The sequence below is a fragment of the Drosophila biarmipes genome, chromosome X, assembly GCF_025231255.1.
Source record: "Drosophila biarmipes strain raj3 chromosome X, RU_DBia_V1.1, whole genome shotgun sequence".
NCBI classification, from domain to species: Eukaryota; Metazoa; Arthropoda; class Insecta; order Diptera; family Drosophilidae; genus Drosophila; species Drosophila biarmipes.
In genome coordinates, this window is record NC_066611.1 from 3,654,081 (window position 1) to 3,679,224 (window position 25,144).

The window sequence follows — 25,144 nt, forward strand, 5'->3', positions numbered from 1 at the left end:
GGAGACCCGATCGATACACACAAACATGCACACAAACAACAGGAATTGTTCATAGATATGATGCCATAACACGCTTTAATATCTTGATTGTTCTCTTTTTTTTTTTGGTTGCTTGTTTTTGGTTTTGCTAGTATTTGACTTAGTTGGTGTTGGTTTTGATGTTTTATTTTAAAGAAATCTTACATTTCTCGATTCAATAAAAAAGATGTTGAGTTTTTGATTTTGAATAGCAAGTTGTTGGGCGAATAATCTAAGATATCATAACTATTTAGTTCATTCTTTTACTTTTATTAAAATTGTTTGGCTTTGGTATTTAAATGTAGTGTTTGTTTTTACGAAAAGTGGTGAAGGAAAGTGGTGCGCGAGGGCGGGCCCAGAAAGTGGATTGGTCTATTCCTCCTCCTCCTCTTCCTCTTCTTCCTCCTCCTCCTCTTCCTCCTCCTCTTCCTCTTCCTCCTCCTCTTCCTCCTCCTCTTCCTCCTCATCCTCCTCGGCCTCCTCATCCTCCTCCTCGACGACCTCCTCCTCGACCTCCTCATCATCCTCGACGATGTCCTCATCGGCCTTGGCGTCCTCCTCGCCCTCGGGTGTCTCGGGCTCACCGGCCTTCTTGCCTGGTCGCTCGCCGAACCACTTTGGCAGTTTGGCTACGGATTACAGAAATGGGAACCATTAGCATACACATATAGAAGTACATATTAGAACACTGGAAGAAGGATCTCGAGAGAGCTCCTTGGGAAACGGAAAAACAAAAAACAAACAGCACGACAATGAACAAATTAATGAATGTTGTTCTGTTGTTGCCGTCCCTTGGTGGGGTACAGTTGATCCCCAGATCTATAGTACATACATTTTTGACGGCCGGTGTATTGCTCCTTCTTCTCGTTCCAGATCTTCTCGTTCGAGTCCTTGGAGATGGCATCCCAGCCCTGTGTGTCATAGTGTTTTGATCGTGTTTTGGTGTGTGATTTAATGAGCACAGTACAACGTACAGTTGACAATTATAAAATATAGTACATAAAACATAGAAAGAGATAAAAAGAGAGTAGACGTTAGATGCGTTATTGGTTGTCAGCCCCCACAATGACCTATGAGTTACCCAACTTTTTGCAAACCTCTTACATAAGTGTACCCTTTGACGCGACTGTACTCTTGGTGATGTTTAAAGCGCCCGACCCTTGACGTGACTGTACTTTCGTTAGTGTTTCAAACGCCCGACTCCCCGACCTGACTGTACTTTCGGTGACAGTGCAACGAACAAAAAACATCGTATATGACAAAACATAAAACAAGAGATAGGTAGAAAGATAAAGAGAGAGAGACACGTAGACATGAAGGGCTCAGCGGACGCTTACATTTTGTGCGCTGAGTAAATCTTTCCTGTCTTTCTTGCCAGGTCTTTTCTAAGGTTTCCGCATAGACCGTATTATAGCCCTATATGTGCGTAATATTGAGACAGTTTTACAAAGAGGCAACCCAAAAAAACCCAAGAGCTGTTAGCCTTAGAAAAGGAAACCGTATACTTACACCCTCGAAGAGCTTCTTCTTGTCGTCATATGAGCGGGTATCCACACGTCGCTCATACTTGGAGGCGACTTGAATCTTGGGCTGCAAGCAAAGGGTCTGGTTAGCTGGTGCACCGGGAATCAGGTGTTGTGGGGCTAACTCACCGGGTATTTGCCAGTCAAAGCTTCCGGGTCGAGACCCTTCTTCAAGGCTTTGTGCCTGAGCTGTTGCTTCTGTCTTTCCTTCAACTCTTTCAACTGTCAATGGAGGGAGATGGCTGTCAGTTGGGGGATCTGTAGGGGATTAGGGGCCTGGGCCTGGTGCTACTCACATCGTAGTCCTGACGTTTCTGCCTTTCTTCCAAGTCATACTTCTCAGTTTCCAATTTGACAATGAGCTCCCACAGTTCCTGGGCCTTCTCGCGCAGCTTGGCCTCGCCGAATCCTTCGATGGCCAAGGGCTTGATGCGGAACGACAGCGAGATCTTCTTCTCCTCCTCCAACTGTTCCTTAGTCTTGTTGCGTTCCATGGCGGCGGACGAGAGTCCCAACTATTTTTTGTTTCATGTGGCGATTTTTTTGTTTTTGGTTCGAATCGATTTTGCGCAGGATGCGTTTAAATATTTATTTTTAGTTTTTTGCAATGCAGACACATTTCGTTGTGTTTTTATTTATTGGTTGTTCGGATTTTTGAGATTTGATTTTCGGTACGTGCGGTACAAACGTGGTGAGAGAGACAAACAGTGAGAGAGATAGACACACACAGAGAAAAGAGCGCAATACAGAGTGGAATATTGTTTGTTCGTGTTTGTTGGTTGGTTGTTTGTTTGTTTGTTTGGTGTGTGTGCATGCGTGTGTTGTTGTTTTTTGTTTGTTGGGTTGTTGTGTAAAAGAAAAAAGAAAACAAGAAAGTGTTTTGTTGTTTCAGTTTCACGTTGTAGTGTAGTGTTTTTCAAGCATATTTTTAGGCGATCGATGTGAACACAGACGATTAACGATTGAGAAGTATCGGAATGTGGATCGAGAGTGGTCGGATTATGCAGACACATGAATCATAATCATTGGTGACGAATTATTGTATCAAGTACAAACGGATAATGGGTGTGGATGAACGATGGGGTCAAACACAAGCGATAGACGATTGTGGGTGATCGATTTAGGCGCAATACAGACGATTAACGATTACAAAATGAGCGATGAGTTCGAAAACCGACGATTGGTGCGAGTGATCGATGATCGATGGAAACGATGGGATGTGGGTGTTGTTGGCGGTGGGTGGACACATGAGATCATATGGAATCAAAGTAAAACAAAAAGAACGAAAAAGAAGAAAACAAAAAAGGGAAGAGAGAGAGACAGATGGGGGGGTGGGAAGACGGAGGCGTATCAGCAGCCGGCATTGATGGAATCTCATATAATTACCACGCCTGCATCCTTCTTGGCAATGGTGAAGTTGGGGCCCTTCTTGTCCTTGTCCTTCATGGCCTGCAGCATAGCCTGGCGCTTCTTCTCGGCCTCCTCGAGACGCATGCGCTTCTCCTCGATCTCGCGCTGCTTCTTCTCCTCGGCCTCGCGGACACGGCGCTCCTCCTCCTCCTTCTTGCGCTGAGCCATCTTTTGCTCCTCCTCGGCGCGGGTGACCTTGCGCTTGGCCTGCTTCTCCTTCAGCTTCTTCAGCTCATCCTCCTCCTTGGATCTCTGTTTGCGCCACTCGGTGATGTACTCTTTCAGCTGATCATCGAGGTCGGAGCGCTTCTGGTCCTGACGCTTGATGAACTCTGGGTCGCCCTCTCCTCTGATGATCGGTTCGGAAGGTTTCGGGAATGAGAAAGAACTCTGTTAGTTTGATCTGCCGAACCACGCTCTTTTCTTCGATAGCCACTAGTACTACGAGTAATGTCTAGGCACTAAAATTAATTACAGAATTTTGACGGAATTTCTTACGGCCTGTTTATTTGTTTGGTGATTATATTTATATTATTTGGTTCGATTTGGTTCCGAAAGTCAAAGATTTGTTTTACAATTAGTAGCCACCAAAGTGCGGATGTGAGAAAGCATTAGATTTCTACATTCTACGTATGGCATTACTACTCTAGTTATAAAAAAAAAAACAGAAACAGAACAGAAACACACCAAAAAAGATAGGGATTGCTTCGATGGCACTGGAGTGGTGAGTTGTGGTGAGTAAGAGTTTGTGTTGAGTATTGCTTGCTACGGAGGTACAGTTTACACCTTAGAAACTATTTTTTATTGGTTTATTTTTTGAGTGGTTTACTGACACGCACAGGCGGATTAATCGGGGACGATCTTAAGATAACTCTAGGGGTTTAGTCTTGGTTAGCGTTCTGGTTTCATTTGTTGTTCACATTTGTTTTTTGTACATAGACTTACTCGGCTGGTGTCTGAGGTGGTTTTCTATACGTGAGGCATTGAGGTGGCAACAAACATGGAGGTGGTGATATTTTTATTTATATATATATATATTGGTTTTGTGTTTCAAAAATTGACAAATTCACGATGGTTTCGATTGATTGATTGATATTTTGTTGTGGGTTTCGGTTCGAAAAGTTCATACAAAATGCGATTGTTTTCGTTATTTCAGTTTTCAAACAAAAAGGAACGTTGAAAAGAAAGAGAAAAACGGTTGGTTGTTTAAAAAATTCATTGCAAAATAGATCGGTTTGTTTGTTGTTTTTGGTAAACGAAATGAAAGAAGAAGATAAGATGGAGAATATATATAGAGAGATATTTGCATAAAAGGTTGAACAGAATAATTAATTTTGTAATGGTAAGAGTACGTAATTGTTTTTTGTTTGGTTTTGTTTGTTGTTTTCTGGTTGGTTGTTGTTCTAAAGAAAACTCAAAAATGATTCCAAGCAACGAATCTTTGTACAGTATGAACTGGAACTGGTACTGGAGCTGGTTCTGGATCTGGAACTGGATCTCTGATGCGTATGGAGCAGAAATGTACACACAAAAATTTCAATTTTTCAATTTTTTTCGGAAATTGGCAAACGAGCATGATTTTTGGGCAGGCAAAGAGTAAATCGGAAAAAAAAACTTTTATACATTTATATGGGACGTTTATAGGTCTTTCTTTCTTCTTTTCATTGGGTTTTCACACAATTTACTTACTTCCTGCAACAAGAACGAGATCAAAAAGAGATGGAAGAGAGAAAGAGAGAGATAAACAGAATTGATATCAATGATTTCCAAGTCTTATAGGCGACAACACTTTTGCTAAGCCAGGCCAGCGATAGGCGGAAAGTTAACTTTTTGTCAAAAGTCTTTAGAATTTAGAAACTGCGTTTTACGGCTTTGGAAATTTATTATCTTGTGGGGAGTCGGGAGATACGATGGTAAGAATAGATAGACAGATAGACAAAAGACGTGTTACAAGTGCTACAAAAATACACAGTAAAAACCGACTGAATTCAAAATGGTAGAGCATATCAAAACCAACATCCATTTTCTAAATAATTATTTAATGGTTATTCAATTAAATGTTTAGAAACTATATTACTCTTTTCGTGTTTTCAGCTTGGAGTGTAATACTACTCTATTTTAATCCAGAACGTCAGATATTCTCTTTAAAGCAATACATTTTTGTGGCTTTTGGTTCCTTGACAAATTTATTTAATGAAAAAACTCTACCATTATTTTGAACACAGTTTTATACATATGTGGGTGGTGGGGATATACACAGCTTTTATATACACAATTTGCCAATTTTTCGCTAGGTTTTCGGGGGAGGGGTATGAACTATGAACTCGCTGCTTGAGTGGGTGTGAACAGTGGGTGGGTGGGGGTTTTGCTCTCGGGTTCCATTAGTAAATTTTGAACAATTATCGGGTACTGATTTTGTGATCTTATTCGTTTAATAATAATTTCAATTTTGGCTTTTATAGACACACACAACAACACATTGAAAACAAAAACCAAAAGAAATAACAAAAATGTACACAGAAAAGAAAAGGAAATAATAATCAAAAAATTAATAAACAAATAAAATTATTTACAGACGAGTACACAAAACAAAAATGTTGGGTTGGTTTCGGGTTTTTGGGTGACTTTTTGTATTTTTTTTGGGTGGTATATAGTTCTACAAAATTAAAAAAAAGGGTTTCCGCAAACATTGACAAAATACAACACATATAGAAAATTTGGAAAAATAAAGGGAGGGGCAAGGTTCGGCGTGGAAAAAATCAAAATACTGGTTATAGTATGAAAAAAAATATATAGACATAAGTGAACACCAATTGAGTTCTTTAGGCTGCTGCACCAAAACCAACAAAAGATGTTGACAAAAATCGGCAACAAAAGTGTACTTACGTCTCCTCGCGGGTCTCCTCGACAACCTCCTCCTCCTCGGAGCTGCTTTCGAGTTCGTAATTAAACGATTTTGTTTGTTCATATTTTTAATTTTTGGATATGGTGTTTTTAAATATTTTTTGAGTGAAAGTGCAGGGTTACACACGGCACACAGGTGCAGAGGTGATATTGTTGATTTGTTGTTGAATTGTCGTGTGGTTGTTGTTGAATAGTTGTTGATTGTTATTAGTTGTTGATTTCAAAAGAAACGAAACGACAACATTAGCGGTTGATCGAACAGATTCATGGGTTGTGGTGGTGGTGGTTTGGGATCGTGGTTCGGTTTCGGTTTCGGTTCGGGGATGGTAAATGCGTGGAAATAGACAGAAAGGAGTACAGATCAAAATAGGTGCCACGGGTGAGCGTGATTACAAAAAGTTCTTTTACAAAAATCCACAAAAATCTGGTCGTTGAGAGTCAGTTAGTACTAGAACAAGGGTTCAAACGAGACCTTCGAATACTTCTCTTTAGCCTTGCTACGTTACTAATTACCAGTTTACTTTTACACACTTTTAAATCAGTTTCGCGGTCATATGCGTCGTATACTTAATATCCGCACCGAGCGCTTTTTCACATAGGTTCTACTTACGTGTACTCTTCATCGTCGGACATGGCTACGGTTTAGGGTTGAAATAACCTGCAACAACAATTTAGAGAAGACAAAAAATTATTTAGTAAGGCATTTTCTTTAGATAAACTTTAAAATATATTGGTGATTTCTTTAAATTTTAACTGTGCATTTTGGGCTTAAACTAAAGCAGATACCGCAAGTTAATCAAAGCGATTGAAATGATATATAATTTATCGGCATTTTATTGTAATCTTTTATTTAATATTTGCATTATTTTAAAGAAATTTTTGATGATCCTTTAGGAACTCCTTTTTATTCAACAACAGCAGCAGCAACAAACGAACATTATCGGAAAAAGCTCACTCCTTTTTTATAATTTTAAATGAATAATTAATTTTCTCCTTGTAAATTATGATCAGGGTCTCATGTACAGAGGCTGCAGCAACAACAACAAACCAGCCTTTGATTGCAAAGTTATAGCAACTCTATAATTAGACGGATCTGTCCCCCTATATAAGTTCGTTTCCTCAGTGTATATGTAGGCAGGGCAACCTGTCTTTTTTTAGTCGGCAACAATGTCTTGTCCTCACATCATAATCTTCCACAATCCAAAAGGAAAACAACAACCAATTCCGTACGCTCCGGTCTAAAATTATTTAATTTTCTATGCTATCTATACCCACATCCTCAGCTGTGTGTGCGAAGGGGAGAGCCATAGCCAGAGTCGGATCTATGTATATCGGTGGTTTTTCTTTTTCCTTCGATTTCTCTCAATTAAAAATAGACTTTGGGGCAGTATTGAATTTCCCAAAAGCCGAAAGCTTCCGAAAACATTCGAAAAGCTTCGGCGAAAGCATTTTTGAAAATTTTTGTTTTTTTTTACCTTGGCACTAAATCAGAAAATCTAGAAGAGCTTGAATTTATATATACACTTAGGCGTGCTGGTGTGAAATGAAAAGCAAAATAAAATCAAATACCGTTCATAGATCGCCTATATGTATATTCCAATTATTGTGCCATGGCTTTATATATTTAACGGGTGTGCAAAAATGTCTAAAATTTCATAATCTTTGAGGTAATATTTGTGCTTTTTTGCTTGGAAATGCATTTTCCTCGCTTTATTTTTAGAGGCAGACAAACTGGGTCAGTTTCGGGGAGTTATGTGGAGAGAGAGCAAATGCATTTTCTGAAGATAGTTTTATAAGAAATGTGTTGATGAAAATTTTTGATTTTTGGGTTTTAAAACCGAAAATGGCAGGTGGAGAAAGAATAAGGGATCTATAACCTGACAGTTATTAGACCATCAATATAATGACAATTGCAAATTTATGAATAGTATTTCCAGACTTTTACTTCATAGTTTAGATCTTAGAGTAAACCAAAATTTTGATGTTGATGAGGTGGTATCAAAAATTTGGCTGACATTTGAAAGCTTTAATTCTTTTTCTTTTAAGTATAGTTAACCCCCCCTCTTTTCAAGATCATCTACGTGAGAAAAACCTAATAAAACGGCCAACTTCCTGTTTAGCCATACGTCATATTCGTCCTTACTAATGTGTGTTACATATTCACACCCTATCTAAAACATTCCCCTCGCTATACGGCAACCTAACTCTGCTCCGCTGCCATTTATAGCATGGCATACGTGTATCTTTTCCAAAAAATATCCAGAACCTTGTTCGCCAACGATCGCGCGTGGGTGGAGTAGTCCCGTCTCTTTCTGCGCTCTATAGGTCCAACACCCCAACGGCGCCTGCGCCGAAAGCTATTCGAAAAAGTTTTCACCCTGCGTATCTGTGTGTATCTTGGATATTTCGCCAAGGTAAAAACACACTCGCACACCCATACGAATCGAATTTATTTTTAAAACTCGTCGAAAAAGATTAGAGAACTTTTCCTCTCAGATCATATAACACTGCGAGGACTGGTTGAAGGTACATATATTCCTGTCTGGCACTGTTGTTGCTTGGTTGTTGTGGTTGTTGCTGCTGCGGCTGATCCTGTTGTCGTAGCTGCCGTCGAATATTGTTGTTGGCGTGGCCAATGCCTGGGCGAATTGTTTCAATTTATTTTTAGGCCTTAGCCATCAAAAAAATTGTCAAAAAAAAGTTGCAAAAAAAATGGTTTGAAAGGTTTTGGCTTTCGAGTCTCTTGATCACACTGTTCATTCGTTGATTGCACTTAAAAAAAATGTAAAAAAATAGTGTTATATAACACTAGAGTTTTCCAATTCGTAACTTTGTTTCGTTGGTTTTTGGCTCGTGGTTCTTTTCCAAAGGATTCGGTTTTCTTTTCGATAACTTTTTGGTTTTTAGGCACACTATTTCATTGAATTTTCTTTTTTGATGATGCAGCAGTTGAAGGGATGTGAAGCAGCAGTAGAGCAGAAACAGAAAAAAAAACTTACTTAGGGAGAAAAACAAATTGAATTGAAGTCCGAGCAGCTGACGTCGTAGGAGCGAATGCTGCGGTTCGACTAAACAGACTGACGATGAAAAGCGCTGCTACACGTTATGTTAAAGAATTTTTCGTCGCGTTCGCGGAAAAGCCATTTCCACGCACACACAGACCGCCTTTCTATATAGCCCATGGTCCGCATGGGTGCAAGGAGGCCAGCGATATCCGTCAGATACGCCACATATCTCTGGCCGATGTGGCAACAAGTGGGTGGTGGGTGTTGGGTGTTGGGTGTTGGGTGTGTGCTGTGTGCTGTGTGGGGACTTTCAGGTGGGCTGCAGCTGAAACATAAACTTGTGCACGCACACTGCTAGCCGAATTTTTCCAATTATCCATTTTGGCCAGAGCGAGATGAGGCATCCTATGTGGCACACGCACATAACTAGATCATAAGTATATAGCCGCACAGCCGCTGGGAGCGTTGGCGGCTTTTTACACATTTGTTTTTGGAATCAAATATCGCAGAACATAAATTTCACAGCCATTAAAAAGTCGGCCTGCATATATCCCTGGCCTCTATGTATGCACGAATGTTCGAGGCGGTCCATGGCACATATAGCTTGGACTCCTCCGCGGATCGCTGCAGTATCTGAACCCCAGAGTGCACGCCCTACAAACGCTCCCTTCCCCGCCCCCCATCTCCCATACATATTTATTTAGCCCGTCTATATCTCGATCGAACGGCTGACGTCGAACGGCCCTAGGTGGCCCCATCACATCGCCATTTGACTGACACTTGAATCTATTCGTCATTGTTCCGATTTTCTTTTTTGTTTCTTTATTTGCGCTGTTTTTTGTATTTTCCTTTCCAATGGAGACTTTCGCCAAATAGCTCTAGATACACTACAGCGCCTTGGAGCCCTTGGTTTCAGCCGTCAATTTCGATTCACTCCATAGTGATAATAAACCCTATCAACTATCTGCAAAATAGTCTATTGATTTATGTGGTGTCCTCAACATATTCGAACATAATTTATGATAATATGATAAATGGGAGACACAAGATAAGCGTAAAGCAGACTATAATATATTTAAACAAATATAATAAAAATATATATACAAATTTAATTAAAATTTGCAAAACATTTTTTTATAAAAGACACAAATACCAAAAAATCAGGAGTGCCACAGAAATCGAATTGCTCTTTCGTCGGCTAGATACATACGTAATCTTTTGCTGATAATAAAAGCTGTTATTTACTTTGATCCGTTTTTTTTAATTTTTAAGCTTAGATTTTATAACAATATAAAAAGAATAATAAAAAGAAACATAAACAGAAGACACTTAAATTTAGTTTTTTTTTAAATTCAGCTCAAAGTTAAAAAAAACAAAAATAAATATTCTTTTAATTACTATATCGAAAATATTGATCTGTTATTTTATTATTTTGCGAAACTTTACTTAAGTCACATAATGTTTAATTTATGTAAAGCCATTAAAATATATTATGCATACAGAATTATTTTTACAAAAACAAAATATTAAAAAAATAAGTAAAGATATATAGTTCCGAAAATGTTTTAATAATAAAAACCTATTTTATAAGAATTAAATTTAAACATAAAAAATATGACTCGTTTTTCAACATAATTTTCTAGTAATTAAGGGTTTGAGAAGAAATTTAGGAAAATAAAAAACACGAAAAAACATATTTTTATCGAAAATATGTTAAAGTTCTATCGTACAAAGTCAAGGGGCCTGTTGCCAAGTAATGGACTATTGTAAGGGATGAATATTTTTTTGTTGGATTACCGTAATAAATATGAAAGGTATTTGATTCATTAAATGTGGGCCACCATACACAACTATTAGTACTCTGAATGGGTAAATTTAAAAGATTTATTATCTTTGAAATTGTAATATCCATTTATTATGTAGTATATTCAAAATCACAAGTCCTTTCCTTCTATTATTTTGTAAAAATCTTAATGTGGACAAAATATGTGTAAAGAAAGAATTGTGAATGAAGGAATAAAAATGTTGTGGTATTGAAACATTGACGTGAATATCCAAATGTAGTTTTAAAAATCGATTTTTGGCTTATCCACTCTATATGCATTTTATTTTCCTGTGCAGTAAAGTTACTATATAATCCTAAGGTTTCGCCATTTGTTTTGATTTCGTTTTTGGCTACCAAGTGTTTTAAATTTAGAACATTATTGTATATGCACCTATGCTGAATGCACACATCAGATATACTCTGCTATATATATGGGCAGTCCTTTACGGTCTAGGTATTATGCACGGCTTGCCAAAAACTTGAGGATCGCCATGGGCACAGGTGGGCAGGTTGGGCAGAGGTGTCCAGATACATCCGACATATGCAAACGGCTTATCTTTTTCTGGGCCCTTCGGCTGCCATCTGGCTGGACTCACATAACATCTTTCGTTCGACAAACAAATGGGAATTTATTGCAAAAACCGGGCCAAATTGCTCAGTAATCCGTACACCATGAGTACGGGCATGTGCAGATGTGGGCGTGAAAGTGGGTTTCGGATATGTGCTCAACTACATTTCAATTCGCATCATCTTCTGAAAGTCGGAATATCAGAATATCAGAAAATTAGAAAATCAGGGAATAACAAATAGCACAGTTTCGAATTTTTGTTGTTCTATTTTTGGCCTTTTGTGTGGGCGCTATCGTCTGTAGCCTTCGGTCTTTAGTGCCGATCGTATGCACGAAGCCCCCGATATAAACGAATATATACATTTATACATATTAAAGTATGCGCGTATCTGTATTTGTTTAAATATCTTCTATATATCTATCTATAGGTTAGCTTTCTGGGGCGATGTTTAGGGGCAACTGTGGGTAATATCGGCATAGATCACGAATAACATAAACATAATTCAAGACTGTGGAAAAATATTTGATTTCACTTATGTTGACCCAAAGATACTATGAATTGAAAATCCATAAAAAAAATCGAACAAATAAAAGTCATGGTTCCAGTGGAGATAATAACGATTTTATATTTTTATTAGATACAAGTTTTCTACCTTTTTTTATTTTTAAACTATAATTTAAGGAGTACTTTATACATAGAGAAAGCTAGCAAAGGTTTTAGGTGAAAAACAGGGACGGATAATTTTAATGAGAAATCTGCTTTATACAATTTTTTTTGTCATGCTGTTTAAAAATTGTATTTAAATTTTTAATGTCTTGAGTCCTACTAGCAATCAAAACCCCTAACTAAGCATTGCTTTCCCTTTGTAGTTCCTAAGTTCGCCCAACAAGCAAATTAGCTTCACCCTATTACATTAATAATCTAATTCCATTACATATAATATATAAGTATTTGTATATTTAGGCTGCGATGTTTCATATAGATTTCATTGAACAGATTCTTTCAGATCAGTTCAGGCAAACATATTTTGTAAGGAACAAACAAGCCAATTTTAGATTCTATATGTTGGATGTTCGATTTAAAAATACGTTCCAAGTAAATTAAATAAAACGAAAACGAACCAAATAAAAAAGCACAAAAAGAAAAACAACGGAAAAATCCATAAGAAAAAACACACCGAAAAACCCCCCAAAAAAATAGCAAGAAATATAAAAACGTTTAAGAAAAAGGCCTTTATACACAGTCGGTTTATATAGCAGCTATTCCTCGACTCCTATATGTATAATATTACACGTTTATTTTCAGATTTGTTTTTGACTTAATTTTGAGCTTGTTGACACTTGGAAATGTATATTGAAAATTACTTTCAGTTAGCTAACGAAACCGCGTTTGTTTTATTTGCTTTTTGCTTAAAAACTGTGTAAGAATACTGTAGTTCTCTGCTTGTTGATGTGCCTGTTTCAAAAAAAAGTTTTGGTAAATGTTACTATTTAAATCCACAAAAATACTGCTAACTTCGTTCAAAAAGCAAAAAAAAAAATAAACAAATTCGAGTGCCTCGTCTACGAAATATCTGTAACTCAGCTACCAATTTAACTTTTAACATTTTAACATGATATACAAATTATATATTGAGTTAATAGCTTTGCTTGAAAGAAGTAAATTAGCCGCATATGTGGCTTCAAAATAAACTTTTCATAAAATGGCTTGGTTTCCACAATTACGTGGATACTCAAACGATTGTTGGAAGTCACTTCATAGTATTTTGTGAAAGATAAAAAAGATGATAGAAAATATTTTACGAAACAAAACAAACATATATCAGTCAAATAAGTTACTTCTTAGTACGATTTGAAAGATAAAAATACGATTGAAAATGTTTGACACAAACAAACTATACATGTATCGTGAAAAAGTTACTTCCCATTATCTTTTGAAAAATATAAAGACCATAGAACACTTTTTACAAAAACAACATTTGCATCTATCGCGAATATGTTACTAATTAGACACTTCTGACACTTTGATGCCTATGAACCGTGTTTACAAGACGCAAAAAGGATACTGATCCTATAGTAAAACCTTTTAGAAAAATAAATAAGAAATATTGCTAAAAACTAAAACAAATATTGTCTTACTACTTATTCTTCATGGGGAGTGCCCTTCTAGGTATAATCTACAAGTGCCGGTGAAGACACATTTGCTTGACTTTTAGAAGAGTCTTCAGCGATATGGCTTTTGCTAAAGTTACTTCCGCCGAAAAAAAAATTGAGAAAAATTCGCACCTTCGGAGGCAATTTGGCAGGGTAGAAATAAACAAATTTAAGAAATCAGAAGATCTGTTAAAAAAACGTTTAAAATAATATTAATTTATATTTTCGCGGCACCTACTGGATGGCAGGGGTACTTATAATATACACGTACAACAATTCCAATACACATTTGGAACAAAATTGGATTACATTAGCTAACAAAATACAATTTTTTAATGAATTACTTTAAATTACCGTCCATACGAACCAAACAAGCCATATTTGGACAAAATTTGTTAACGTAACGAAAGAAGGTTCATGTTACTCCCTTAGACAGTGTTGTAAAATAAAACAAATCTTACCTAAATTGCTCAAGCGCAAATAGAGATATATTTCAATATTTTTTGAATACGGAGCTACCAAAATAATTTTATTTATATAATGTACTTTAAACGGCTTGTATTCCTTGCAGAAATGTGTAATGACTCGAGTCAAAAGAATGTAGAACGAAAGGACAAAAAATTTCCGTTTTCTGCAAACATATTTGGTAGTAAATTGAAATGGAACATCATCTAAATTTACTCTAATTAGTTTTAAGTTTTCTAGAACCCGAAAAATGTTGTCCATGCAATACCACCACGGGAACCACCTCCACTGCTGGAGGAAAGAGCCAATTAAGCTGAATTTGGCCCGTCCGTGTGAATAGACCTTTAAGTCCTTCGATGCGCATGATTGTGCATCAAATGCATTTGTGGATCATTTTTATTATATCGATATTTTTGATGTAATCGGCTTGTCGATATCAAGGTTTGCCCATCGTTAATATTTTGACTAATTCGCCAGTCGGATTCCGACGCCGTGCTGTGTACAGTCGGGTAAACTTTTTAATTTGGCAATAATGCGGCGAATTTTATATTTATTAAAAAATTAAAGTGTTCCGTACTGCAAACACGTAGGGATTTTAGTCCTCTCTTTCATAATAGCTGGCCAAATTTATTGGCCCTAATCAGAAACCCTTTGCGTTAAAACCCGTTTTTTTTCTGCAAATGATACTGGGTAAAATTATAATATAAATTTACAAAATTATAACAATTTGGATGTAAGACAATGTCTCTAAATTTTCCGACTCGTCGTAAACTACATCGATCTATTTATATCGATTTTATTGATTCACCACACACCACTTATAAGTGTCCAATTCACAATTCTGCTTTTCGAATAGACAAACACGCAGAGATGCGCGTCCTCAATCATTGGTATTACAAAAGATGTTTTTTCGTCTCCTTCGCAGCAATCTATGTTGCATCCTTTTGAAAACCGGACTTTTGGAGTTTGGTCATCGTCTTGAGTCTAAAGCCGAGGTGCATTCTGCAGAATCCACGATACCGATAAAGAAAATGTTGAATTTTTGAACATTAAATTTAACTAGTTAAAGAAGCAGTTGCTGTTATTTCTTCAAATGTAATTTTTAAATTCCAAAAGGTACAACATCCGTTCCTTAAGGATTAAAAGAAAATTAAATTGTTTAAATGTATAGGTCTTTTAAAATATGGTAAGCCGCACAACCGTTGATTACCGCAGCAAACACGTATTTTTTCACCTAATCTTACAACATCATTTTCCAAACTTATTGAAACCTGTCTCGTTTTTCTAAGAGCGGCTGGAACCGCTGGAGCACAATTGGACAAAGTAAAATTATTAAAATGCTTATTAATCAAGAAGGCCGCTTCGGCATAACTTAGATAATTGTGCTTTTGATAACTTCAAAACAGCCACCGAAGTACTACCACTGATAATTTTCAAAACTTTTTTCCGCGATTTTCCAAAGCTGGGATCTTCCCTTTAACCGGTTGAACAACCTGTATGTTCCCATTGATGGCTTTACAGCTCTAGCGACATGTCTATATTCACGGGCCTTTGTTAGGTTTTGTGGGCAATAGGGCGGACATGGCAATAACTTTGGTGGGCAATTGATAAGTATTGTTTTCTTACTAGCCTTAAAAAAGAGTTTTGGGCTGCTTGTGGCCGTGGCTCTAGCATAATCTTTTGCTGCGCAGGAATCTCTAGAATCGCAATGCCCAGTCCCAACACTGTAGCTTTTATTGATAGTGACGCTAATAAAGAATATGTTTAATTGTTTAGAACTCTACGACAAATTTGGTTTTCCATTTAATTATACAAGTTACGGTAAGTAAAATTGACGCGCCCAATATTCATCATTTTGAAATTATATTCTTAAGCATAGCCACGTTTTTGAGAAGACTTCGTCATAACGCTCTGTTTTGTGGCGTCATGGGTGTATTTTGTTTTTTATCATGTCAAGAATTAGGAAAAGTTATTTTTCTCCGATCCTCGGAACTAGAAATGAGAATTGCACGTATGAATGATGTAAACTTGTGGGCTGCGCACATAGTTTTTGTTATTATCATGGTTATGACTAACAAGCACTGCAAAAGTTCAAAGTTCTTTTTATAATCATTCTTTTTATAATCAAACGGAGGCCTCTAGCATTAAACTATTGGGACTGTTTACTTCGACAACGATTGCAAGGACTGTAAGGAGAATAGCTGCACGGAATTTCCCTAGTGGTGGGCAAAATAGGAATGGCAGTCGAGTGAAGTCAAAATAGTGTACCAAATAATACTACAGTGTAAAAAATACCAAAAAGTCAAGTTGGTAAAACAAATTTAAGTTTAAGGAATGATACAAATATTAACTTCTTAATTTTAATTTTTTTTTCGTTTTAGCAACAACAACTGTTGCACCAAAACACGAATTATGTGTCGAATGATAAAGATTTGAACGAGCATTGATCTCCGAGAAGTATTAAAAGGCTTAAAAGACTCCAAAAGAGCATAATATGTGGCAATTCTAATGGCGTCATTACTCAATTTTCACTGCGCATGCCTGAATGGAACTCTCACCCTTGACCCATTTGCTTTTAAAAATTAATATATGTATATTTAAAACAAATGGAATTTATGCAGAGGCTTACTATAAGACTCTGGATGTGACGTTACCGCGGGAATGGAATTACTGACTTATAATGTAACCAGATACATTTTGTGAATTCTATTAGCTCTTGAATTCTTGAAAGTTCAACATAAAGTTTTTTTTGGTTATCAAACAGCCAGGGACCAGTTTTGACATTTTTTCGAACGTATAAACATGTACTATTTTATTTTTTGTTATAAGTTTAAGTAAAAAATTATTGGAATAGAAAGAACTGAAAATATACTTTCTAATTTAATTTAAAAGTAAATAATGCGAACAAGCTCTACTTAAGGGGGAGTCTGCTTAAAAAGCTACAAAAAATGTATGTTTTCAGTTGTTTTTTTTTTTTTGCGACTTCCATCCGAGACAAACAAAACCAAAAATTTTATATTTTAGTTAAACCTAAAAAATTAAACTAGAAGATAACTTTATCACGAATACAATAAATGTAGTCTCGTTCTGAGATATATATATATATTTTGTTTTTCAGTTTTAACTGTTTTTCCTATCTGTTCCCAATTAGGTAAAGTGAAAAGCCGAGAAATCGCACGTCAAAGTTTTCCGGCCGCTTTTATACCTTTCAGACGCTTGCTCACTATTTATTCCGTAACTTTAAAAATACTTGGAATTTACTTCTGAAATGTTGGGGACAGATGCTTAAATAGTTTAGGTACACATTTATGTGAACAAGAACAATCGATTTTTGGAAGCCTCTAAAGCAGGCTCTACCCTTAAATGTTAAGAAGTTAATATTGCTTATTAATAAATATGGCCACAACTCTGGCTATCAGAATTTTAGCTGCTAATAAAAAGCTGATCAACATTCAACCCTTTGGGGATTACCCCGAGTGTAAAAGGTTTTAAGTTTAAACATTTGTAAGTTTGAAATTCAAAACGTACCGCTTGAAATCGCATGTATGTATTCGATAACAGCCCTACTCCAGTAGAAGTTATCGATAACCGGCGAATGCACATCAAAGTGGCGTAGCCTGCTGATATCGATATCTAATCACAAAACACAATAAAATAAAAACAAAATCGCTTAACAACTTTTAAAGAAAGGAAAGTAAGGAAGGAATGCGCACCTAACTTGAGGGAAAAACACAAACATTTAATTGCGGAAAAGAGTGCGCTGCGGGCAGAACACCAATTGCGTGGCGTGGTTACACGAGTGCGAGCGAGAGGGCCGATGCGGCAGGGGCGAATCCAATCTTAAATTTTTGCAAGTAAAAAACCCTTCTTGGAGGACACCGCGTGCTTCGTGGGGCAAGGACAACGATGGCCAGCGAGCCGGAGAACAAGCCGCCCATCCTGCACATCCTGGTGGTGGGCTTCCACCACAAGCTGGGCTGCCAGGTGGAGTTCTCGCATCCGCCACTCATCTCGGGCTCCACTGGACGCCACGAGTGCCCATCCGGCTGGAAGTACCTGCCCACCCTGGCCCTGCCGGATGGCTCGCACAACTTCGCCGAGGACACGGTGTTCTTCAACCTGCCCAGTTTGTATGAGCCGGCTGCAAGTATCTACGGAGTGTCCTGCTATCGACAAATACGCGTGGAGAAGCTGAAGATCCGGACGGCGGACCTCACACGCAGCACGGTCCAGAAGTCCGTCTGCATCCTGGCACGCCTGCCCATCTACGGGTACATCGAAGTCAAGCTAGCCCTGATAGCCGACGCCTTTTTCGATCAGGGCGACTTCTCCGGGACAGAACTGCTGGTCAAGGCGTATCAGCAGCTTAACGCCTGCCTCCAGGACGACGAGTCCCGCCGCCCGTTGCGTCACTTCCATGTGGGCCTGTCCCTGCGGGAGATTGTGCTCCACTGGCGCCACAAGACGCTTATGCTCTTCAAGCTCCTGCTCCTGCAGCGACGAGTGGTGTGCTTCGGCTCACCCGTGCGCCAAATGTGCGTCCTGATCCTGGGAATGGCATCGCTGGTGCCGCGGCTGCTGGAGAAGGGCTTTCAGGAGGTGGCCTGTGTGCGAACCTCGCGACCCCTGTCGCCCATGCCGGATTTCACCGACTCCTTACAGCGGGAGGCTCAGGCGGAGGCCGAGGCGGAACTGGAGGCAGTGGCTTCTGGCGGCGCGGTTCCCGAGGAGCAGAAACTCACGCCGGAAAGCGCAACTGCGGTGGAGGGCGAGGCCGACGATTTGGCCCTCGTCTCATCCGCAGCCTCTGTGGGCGAGGAGCAGGCCAGCGGCGATGACACCTCGCCGCGCTCCACACCCAACTCCCAATCGCAGGACTCGTCCAACGGAAGGCACAGCTCGCTGACCAGAGAGGCCAGCGTGGACACCTTAGCGTGTGAGTAGCCCTTGGTGAGGGAATCCAAAGGATCCCAAAGGATTCCGCTTTAGAATGCACCTTATTGCCGAGATGGCAAGATATTGAAAAAATATTCGTTTGACTTTCATTACACTCTGTAAAATCTTTAAGGATTAATATTTCAAGTCAAGCTATTCTTTTTAAAACACAGTAGATATTTTGCCAAAAAAAACTGCAGATCCATTCGAGAATCGTCCTTAAGAATGCCTTAGTCACAATCTACTAATACACTACACGGGATTAGGTCGCATAACATTGTTTTGTACTTTTTGGGTACCTGAACCTAGCAATGAGTCAGAAGGGATTGTAATAATGTTATACACCTTCTTCATGTTCTTATTTATCATGTGAATGACTCATACCCGTAAAAGATTAGAGTTTACATGTACTTTTCAGTTCTTTCATATAAGTTTAAAGAAAAAAGCCATTAAATTGTACCAATTATCGAATGACCTATACTTCATATCCACAGCCAACCTCGCCGCCTTGTGCGCCGTGAATCCGGATGAGTATCGGGCACCTGTCAGCATCTTCGCCAGCGGCAATCTCTGCTTGCCATATCTGTCGCTGCCGTACATGGACTTGCTTAGCGACCCCATGGTGCTCTCCTATGTCATCGGCACCTCCAACGTACTGTTCCAGCAGAAACGTCAGCTGGCTGACGTCCTGGTGGACATCGAGGCGGCCAATCTGGATGCCCACGATCCGGAGCTGAGGCGCCAGCTGATACTGAGCACAGAGGACCTGCGCTACATGGACTACATCATGAAGCATGTGCAATCGCCCAAGGAGGATGCCGAGGGCAGCGAGTACTGGATCCGGGAGCAGTTCCAGGGCTACATCCTAGCCCTCTTGCGAACCGCGGTGGCTCCAGGTGGGTGTGCTTACTCCACTTTTATGTAGAATAATAAACTAAAGCTGTTTATATTGATTCTAGATGCCACGGCCAAGGAAAACGATCATTTCAATGCGCATTTCATGGGCGCCTTCAAGCGCACCCAATGCTTCCAGGAATGGTACGATGTGAGGCCTGAACCAGAGTTCTTTGATGGCCTGCCGCCTGGCCATCCCTTTGCCGGCACTTTGTCTGTGGCGGACATGAAATTAAAACTAGCACAGTAAGTTTTGGAAAGGAATATATATATATAAATTAGATGTGGTGGCTGATTTAGGAAGGGCGAACTCGTAGAACACATATTATTGACCGAGTCGAACTATCCATGTTTGGCTGCCCGGAAACACACAAAAAAAAATGGAAAAGCTCTAATGTTAGGATAAAGCACATTCTAGGAACGCAAGTTTAATTCAACAGGTTGCCTGCCCACATTTGTGAAAATTTTGTTCGAATCAGCCAAACATTAAAAAGTTATTAGTGAATAAAGAAATCGAGGCTGTCCAAACTTAAGAACGTCGCTTTTCTGTTTGCTTATCTCCATCTCCCTCGCATTCCCCCCAGCAAAATAATGGTCTACTTTTAGTCGACGGACTCGACTTCAGGCTTCTTCCTCATTAAATGTAGAACTGCTGTAATCTAAGCATCACAATTTGGATAAAAGTTCAATGTTAAAATATTCGCCTCAGTATCTACTTTTAGGTTTCTCTATACCGTCAATAAGCAAACCATACGTACATATTGTTTTCGCTTTTTCCAGAACCATGCAGAACAGTGAGAGCGGGCGCAAGATCAACCAGGCGGTGAACACGACGAGTCGGGCGGTGGGCGGTGCCATCTCGCAGGCTAAGGGCGCATTCTCCAGCTGGTGGTCATCCATCACGACGGCACCACCGAATGCAAGTGCTGCGCCCACGACCAGCGGCAACAGGCAGGAGGGCGAAGCAAGCGAAGGCGCTGCAGTCCAAGAGATCTCAGTTACATTCCAGAACCACAAGGACGTCGAGGACCTCGACGTGGCGGGGGTCAGCATCCACCTGGCCGGACAGGAAGAGGCACACGAGTCGCATGAGTCTCACAATGCGAGCTGCGAGCAACCGCAGGGCATTGTTGAGATCGGACGCGAGGCGGAGCTGTTGGACAAAACCGCTCAGCCGGAGGAACCCATGATCTCGGCCGCCACACAGGCTAGTCGGCCAGGATGTGGCGGCGACGTGGCTACCTCCGCCGTGGAGCGTAGCAGTGGTGACGTCTTCATCGTCTGAGGACGTCGGCACCATCGAGCATTGTATAAAATCGAACTAAGCTAAATGATAATTATTTATTACGCAACACATTGTCTCAGTCTCAACGTTGAATTTACATGTTCTTGTATTCTTCTTTTTGTATACCTACTACATTCTAGAGTATATTGACTTGTGGTACAAAAAGACGTAGAGATTATAATCTTTGGACAATTAACGCCACCTCAATCATCATTCGTAATAAAAAAAAAATACAATAATTGAAAGGATAAAAAATTAAAAATCTAATTGTTCAAAATCGGTAAAAAATTCAAATTTAAAAAACTCCAGTTGGATAATGGATAGCTTATATGTTCGTAAAATTTCAAGCTGAATTTAACACTATAATGAGAATGGCTAGTATCGTCCTTTTATTTATTTTCCCTGCAATTTTGAGGACACAAGTTGATCCCGCTCTTAGCTAAACAAAATTGGCCAAAAGATAATATTATTTAATATTTATATATGTATACGTTTAAGTTATCCTTGCCGTCTTCGCCCTCCACTCAGTGTATATGTATAACCATGTAAAGCTAAACCGTTCCAAGTGCAATTTGTAATCCAAAAAGGCAGCAGAGATCCATATCGAACGCATAATTCGTGGGGCAATAGAGAACTTAAGGAAATCTGATATTATGGGACTCGAGGCGAGAGTCCCCCTCATTGTCCAGGGACCGCTGCGTCCGATTATATTTACCTAATCCAAATGTAATCCAAAATAAACACATTTCATAAAACATTCACAGATTGTTTGTACCTATATCAGTTCAGATATACTTTATTAATACGATTATAATCTACCAAAAACTTGATTAATTTTAAAAAACCAATGCATAACAGACAAAGCGATGGAAATTACTTTTGTTTTCAAAGTACGCATAATTTTTTAGCGAATACAAAAGATTAGAACCAGTCGATCAGCGCCTTTTGAATGCGTGTAGCACTGGCTCAAAGGAAGGCAGCTGAATGGACTGCTCGGCCTCTTCCAGTTTGGCCTGGCTCACAGTAAGCTTTAGGTCCAGAGCTTGCAGCTCCTTCTCCGCTTCGGCTAGCTGCAGCTCGCATCTGTCAAGGTGGGCATTTCGGGCGTTGTGGTCTTCCTCCTGATACAACTCGGCGCCGGCGAGTAGCTCTTCGTTTTCCTGCTCGCTGACCTGGAGCCTCTCCAGGGCTTCGTGCTGCCGCTTCTCCAGTTCCCCCAGACGGTTGATTTGATCACACTGCTCCCCTACCAGCAGCCTCCGGCACTGCACCATTTTATCGCACTTGGTGCGATAGCCCACCTCCATTTTGGTTAGACGATGATTTTGTTCTTGCAGTTGAGATTCCAAGGTGGCAACTGTGGCTTCCAACTCGATGCAGTCGCACTTTATCTTGTCTGCCTGCTGATCCAGCATCCGGCGCCGTTCGAAATTCTGCTGACGCTGCTGTTGGAGAAGATTGCCCAGCACCTCCAGGCTCTGAACCCGTTCGGAGATGTCCTCCTGCTTGGGGATTAGCGGCAACGTAAGGTCCAATTGCTGATCACCGCCGCTCTTTACCAGACTGCTTATAGCCGAGTCCACGCCAAGGAAGCGGGCATGCCTGTTAAAGGCCTCCATGCAGTCCAACTGCTTTTTCTTAACCCGCGACAGCATGACCTGCTGGTGGAGCTCCTGGTCGGACAACTCCTTCACCTGGCGCTCATAGGCCTTGGAGTAGTTTTCGACATCGTTGCTCTCCATTTGCATCGCATTCAGTTGCTGAGCAGAGTACATCTGGTTGTTAACCGCCTGCTCCAGGCGCTGCTCGTACTTAATTTGCTGGCGGAGATTAGCCTGCCTTTCATCGGCCTGGGCGGAAAGCTGGTCAAAGAGGATCAGGTGTTGGCTCAGCTCCTCCTTAGTATCGGCCAGCTGTTGCGCAAGCTGTTCCTGCTCCTTGTCAAGATGCTCTAGCTTATCCAGCTTATAGTCGTCGCCAGATTGCTGCAACTTTTCGTTCAGTTGTTGCAGCTTCTCTCTCAGATCCTCGATCACTTGTTCCAGGGCCCGGCGGCCCGGCAAATCGCACTTCTTTCTAATCACCTGATCTCTGGTTTCCGCTTGCAGTTTGGCCTCCTCATCGGTCAGCTCCTGATCCCACAGGACAATGCAGTGGCTGGCCTCTGCGAAGAGCAGCGCGTTGACCTCCTCATCCAGCTGGACGGCCTGCATCTGAGTGATGGAGATGGCGGCCGTTGATTCGCAGTGCATGCTGTTTAGGTACGAGCTAGGCTGCTCCGTCGTCTCCATGAACGGAAATTCTTCTTCCGGGTCATCCGCAGAGGACAGTGGCGGCGCAAAGTCCATGAGAAAGTCCAACAGGACGATCACGTGGCCAAAGGAGTGCTGCGTGGTCGGCGACACAAGCCAAGACTTGTTAACCTGATCGATGAATGTTGGTTACAAATATATGGAAATTAGTATATCAATGATATCACTTCACGGCTCCGAATTTTAAAGAAGACATTCCCGGCGTTACAAAATTGTATGATGACGACAAACAACTAACTCTAGTCCTTCTTCACCTGGCTAGGATAATGGAGCTTCTGCATGGCTCTAGTGATGTCCTCGACGTGGTTCTGGCCCACTGTCTCGCGATTCCGCCAGATGTTGTCGAACAGGAAGTTGAGGATAGCCACGAACTGCTTGATGGTCATGTGCCGCAGTCCGCCAGGCCGACTAAACAGATCCGAGATGAATCCCGTGGGCGCCTCGCTGTCCTGAACGGCATGCAGGTACTCCAGTATCTGATGCGACCGCTCCGCCACCCACTTCTTGTCGGAGTGCAGCGGAACAGCGCGTTCCGCTGTGGAGGGCACAAGTCGGTGGCCTCGCTTGGGCGTCACACCCATTTGACCAGCCCGATCCCGCTCCAAGTTCAGCGGCTGCAGCAGACGCGTTGCGGAGGGTCTGGAAAGGATTAGGACGCGGCATTAATGTTATCTGTGGGATTCTCCAACTGGCAAACCCACCTTTTGGGGATCCCCTGCGTGGACAACGGAGTCTGCATGGCTGTGCTGCGCTTACTCGCCCTGGATAGAAGACAATCGAGATCTTAGCTCAACTTATTTCCTGGAACTCCGGGCAACTCACCTGGTCTGCCGCTTTTCAGTGGGACATCGCTCTTCCAGCACATCCCCACGGAACTCGCTGGTTCGCCGTGGCATCAAATGCGACATCCTTGGTTAAAAATAATAACAAAACAAATTTAAACTTATAATTGAATCCCGCGTCCTTCACTTCAAAACAGCTTTGATGGCGGTAGTTATCGATAATTCGATAGGTTGTGTTTTATCGGCTGATGCGGCGAGTTCACACTGTAACCGCTCCACTTTTTAGCACTTACTGCACAACAGTATTTCGAATACCAATTGTTTACCACTATTGGTATTGCATCCATTTCAAAGTGCTGAGGATTGTTAAAGCTCTCTTTTCAAAATCATTTGGAATTTGAAAGTGGTTAATATACTTTGTAAATATATTTTTAAATGTATTTCATTTTAACATGTAGCGATAACATGCTTGGTACAACCTATTTTCAGTCACAAGATGAAATTGCAAACTCATTGCAAACTCGCAAACTAGTCTCTCAGTTTTAAAGCTATCGGGCTGAAACTTTCCCAAGTATTCTTTCTATTGGAGGTAGTATATAAGTCAGAACCAGCCGGATCGGACACCTACATATATGTTATCGCTCTCATAGAAAATATCGGGGAAAAAATTTATAAAAAATTATATCTTTGGTGTTTATTAACATATAACCTCCAACGCCTAAATCGGACCACAATATCATATAACTGCCACACGAACGATCGGAAAATTGGTGGGAAAATAATAAGAATTAAACAAATTATAGCTTTGGGGCTTTTTGACATATTATCTAATAATATTGGGAATATAATTTTTAATAGTTTTAAGAATTTCGAATTCAATTTAATAAAAATCGGAAAAAAAGAATGAAATCATTTTTTTTTTTAATATCACTGAAGTTAGCAACATTCCTTAAAAATGTCACATGGTGTTACCAAAGTTGATTATTTCTTATAACTGTAAGTGTATACAAACTTCGGCTTGCCGAAGTAACTCCCTTTGCGATTCATTATATCAACTAAATAAG

The 25,144-nt window shown here is 40.1% G+C and overlaps 3 protein-coding genes across 19 annotated transcripts; 1 reads left to right on the forward strand and 2 right to left on the reverse strand.

The window, feature by feature from the left end:
• Positions 1-45: 45 nt before the first annotated feature.
• On the reverse strand, positions 46-8,987 carry LOC108033084 (troponin T, skeletal muscle). Of its 17 annotated transcripts, none has more exons than XM_017107277.3 (10): positions 8,855-8,987; positions 6,466-6,513; positions 5,838-5,879; positions 3,897-3,920; positions 2,931-3,300; positions 1,838-2,056; positions 1,671-1,763; positions 1,528-1,608; positions 851-929; positions 46-647 (listed from the first exon to the last, which is right to left on the reverse strand). In XM_017107277.3, the coding sequence occupies exons 2-10, from the start codon at positions 6,486-6,488 to the stop codon at positions 391-393; spliced, it is 1,188 nt and encodes a 395-aa protein (XP_016962766.1). In that variant the 5' UTR covers positions 6,489-6,513; positions 8,855-8,987; the 3' UTR covers positions 46-390. The 17 variants fall into 17 exon arrangements, with proteins under 17 accessions (XP_016962766.1, XP_016962754.1, XP_016962768.1 ...); XM_017107265.3 differs by having other exon boundaries at positions 2,928-3,300; XM_017107279.3 differs by lacking the exon at positions 851-929 and adding an exon at positions 1,356-1,434 and having other exon boundaries at positions 2,928-3,300.
• An 8,491-nt stretch (positions 8,988-17,478) lies between these two features.
• On the forward strand, positions 17,479-21,745 carry LOC108033174 (late secretory pathway protein AVL9 homolog). Its single transcript, XM_017107411.3, has 4 exons — positions 17,479-18,808; positions 19,302-19,703; positions 19,767-19,947; positions 20,482-21,745. The coding sequence occupies exons 1-4, from the start codon at positions 17,779-17,781 to the stop codon at positions 20,984-20,986; spliced, it is 2,118 nt and encodes a 705-aa protein (XP_016962900.1). The 5' UTR covers positions 17,479-17,778; the 3' UTR covers positions 20,987-21,745.
• Positions 21,746-21,842: 97 nt separating this feature from the next.
• On the reverse strand, positions 21,843-24,267 carry LOC108032955 (golgin subfamily A member 4). The gene is made up of 4 exons (XM_017107026.3): positions 24,121-24,267; positions 24,000-24,059; positions 23,553-23,937; positions 21,843-23,409 (listed from the first exon to the last, which is right to left on the reverse strand). The coding sequence occupies exons 1-4, from the start codon at positions 24,204-24,206 to the stop codon at positions 21,922-21,924; spliced, it is 2,019 nt and encodes a 672-aa protein (XP_016962515.1). The 5' UTR covers positions 24,207-24,267; the 3' UTR covers positions 21,843-21,921.
• Positions 24,268-25,144: the final 877 nt, after the last annotated feature.

Bases quoted from the DNA above. Each gene is read 5' to 3' on its own strand.
- LOC108032955 (XM_017107026.3), bottom strand. From the start codon at position 24,206: ATGTCGCATTTGATGCCACGGCGAACCAGCGAGTTCCGTGGGGATGTG. The intron at 24,060-24,120 runs GTGAGTTGCCCG...TCTTCTATCCAG, and splicing joins ACTGAAAAGCGGCAGACCAG to GGCGAGTAAGCGCAGCACAG. The intron at 23,938-23,999 runs GTGGGTTTGCCA...AATCCTTTCCAG, and splicing joins ACGCAGGGGATCCCCAAAAG to ACCCTCCGCAACGCGTCTGC.
- LOC108033084 (XM_017107263.3), bottom strand. From the start codon at position 6,488: ATGTCCGACGATGAAGAGTACAC. The intron at 3,301-3,896 runs GTAAGTCTATGT...ACCGATCATCAG, and splicing joins CCACCTCAGACACCAGCCGA to AGGAGAGGGCGACCCAGAGT. The intron at 1,764-1,837 runs GTGAGTAGCACC...CTCCATTGACAG, and splicing joins AGAAACGTCAGGACTACGAT to TTGAAAGAGTTGAAGGAAAG.
- LOC108033174 (XM_017107411.3), top strand. From the start codon at position 17,779: ATGGCCAGCGAGCCGGAGAACAAGCCGCCCATCCTGCACATCCTGGTG. The intron at 19,704-19,766 runs GTGGGTGTGCTT...TATTGATTCTAG, and splicing joins GCGAACCGCGGTGGCTCCAG to ATGCCACGGCCAAGGAAAAC. The intron at 19,948-20,481 runs GTAAGTTTTGGA...CGCTTTTTCCAG, and splicing joins ATGAAATTAAAACTAGCACA to AACCATGCAGAACAGTGAGA.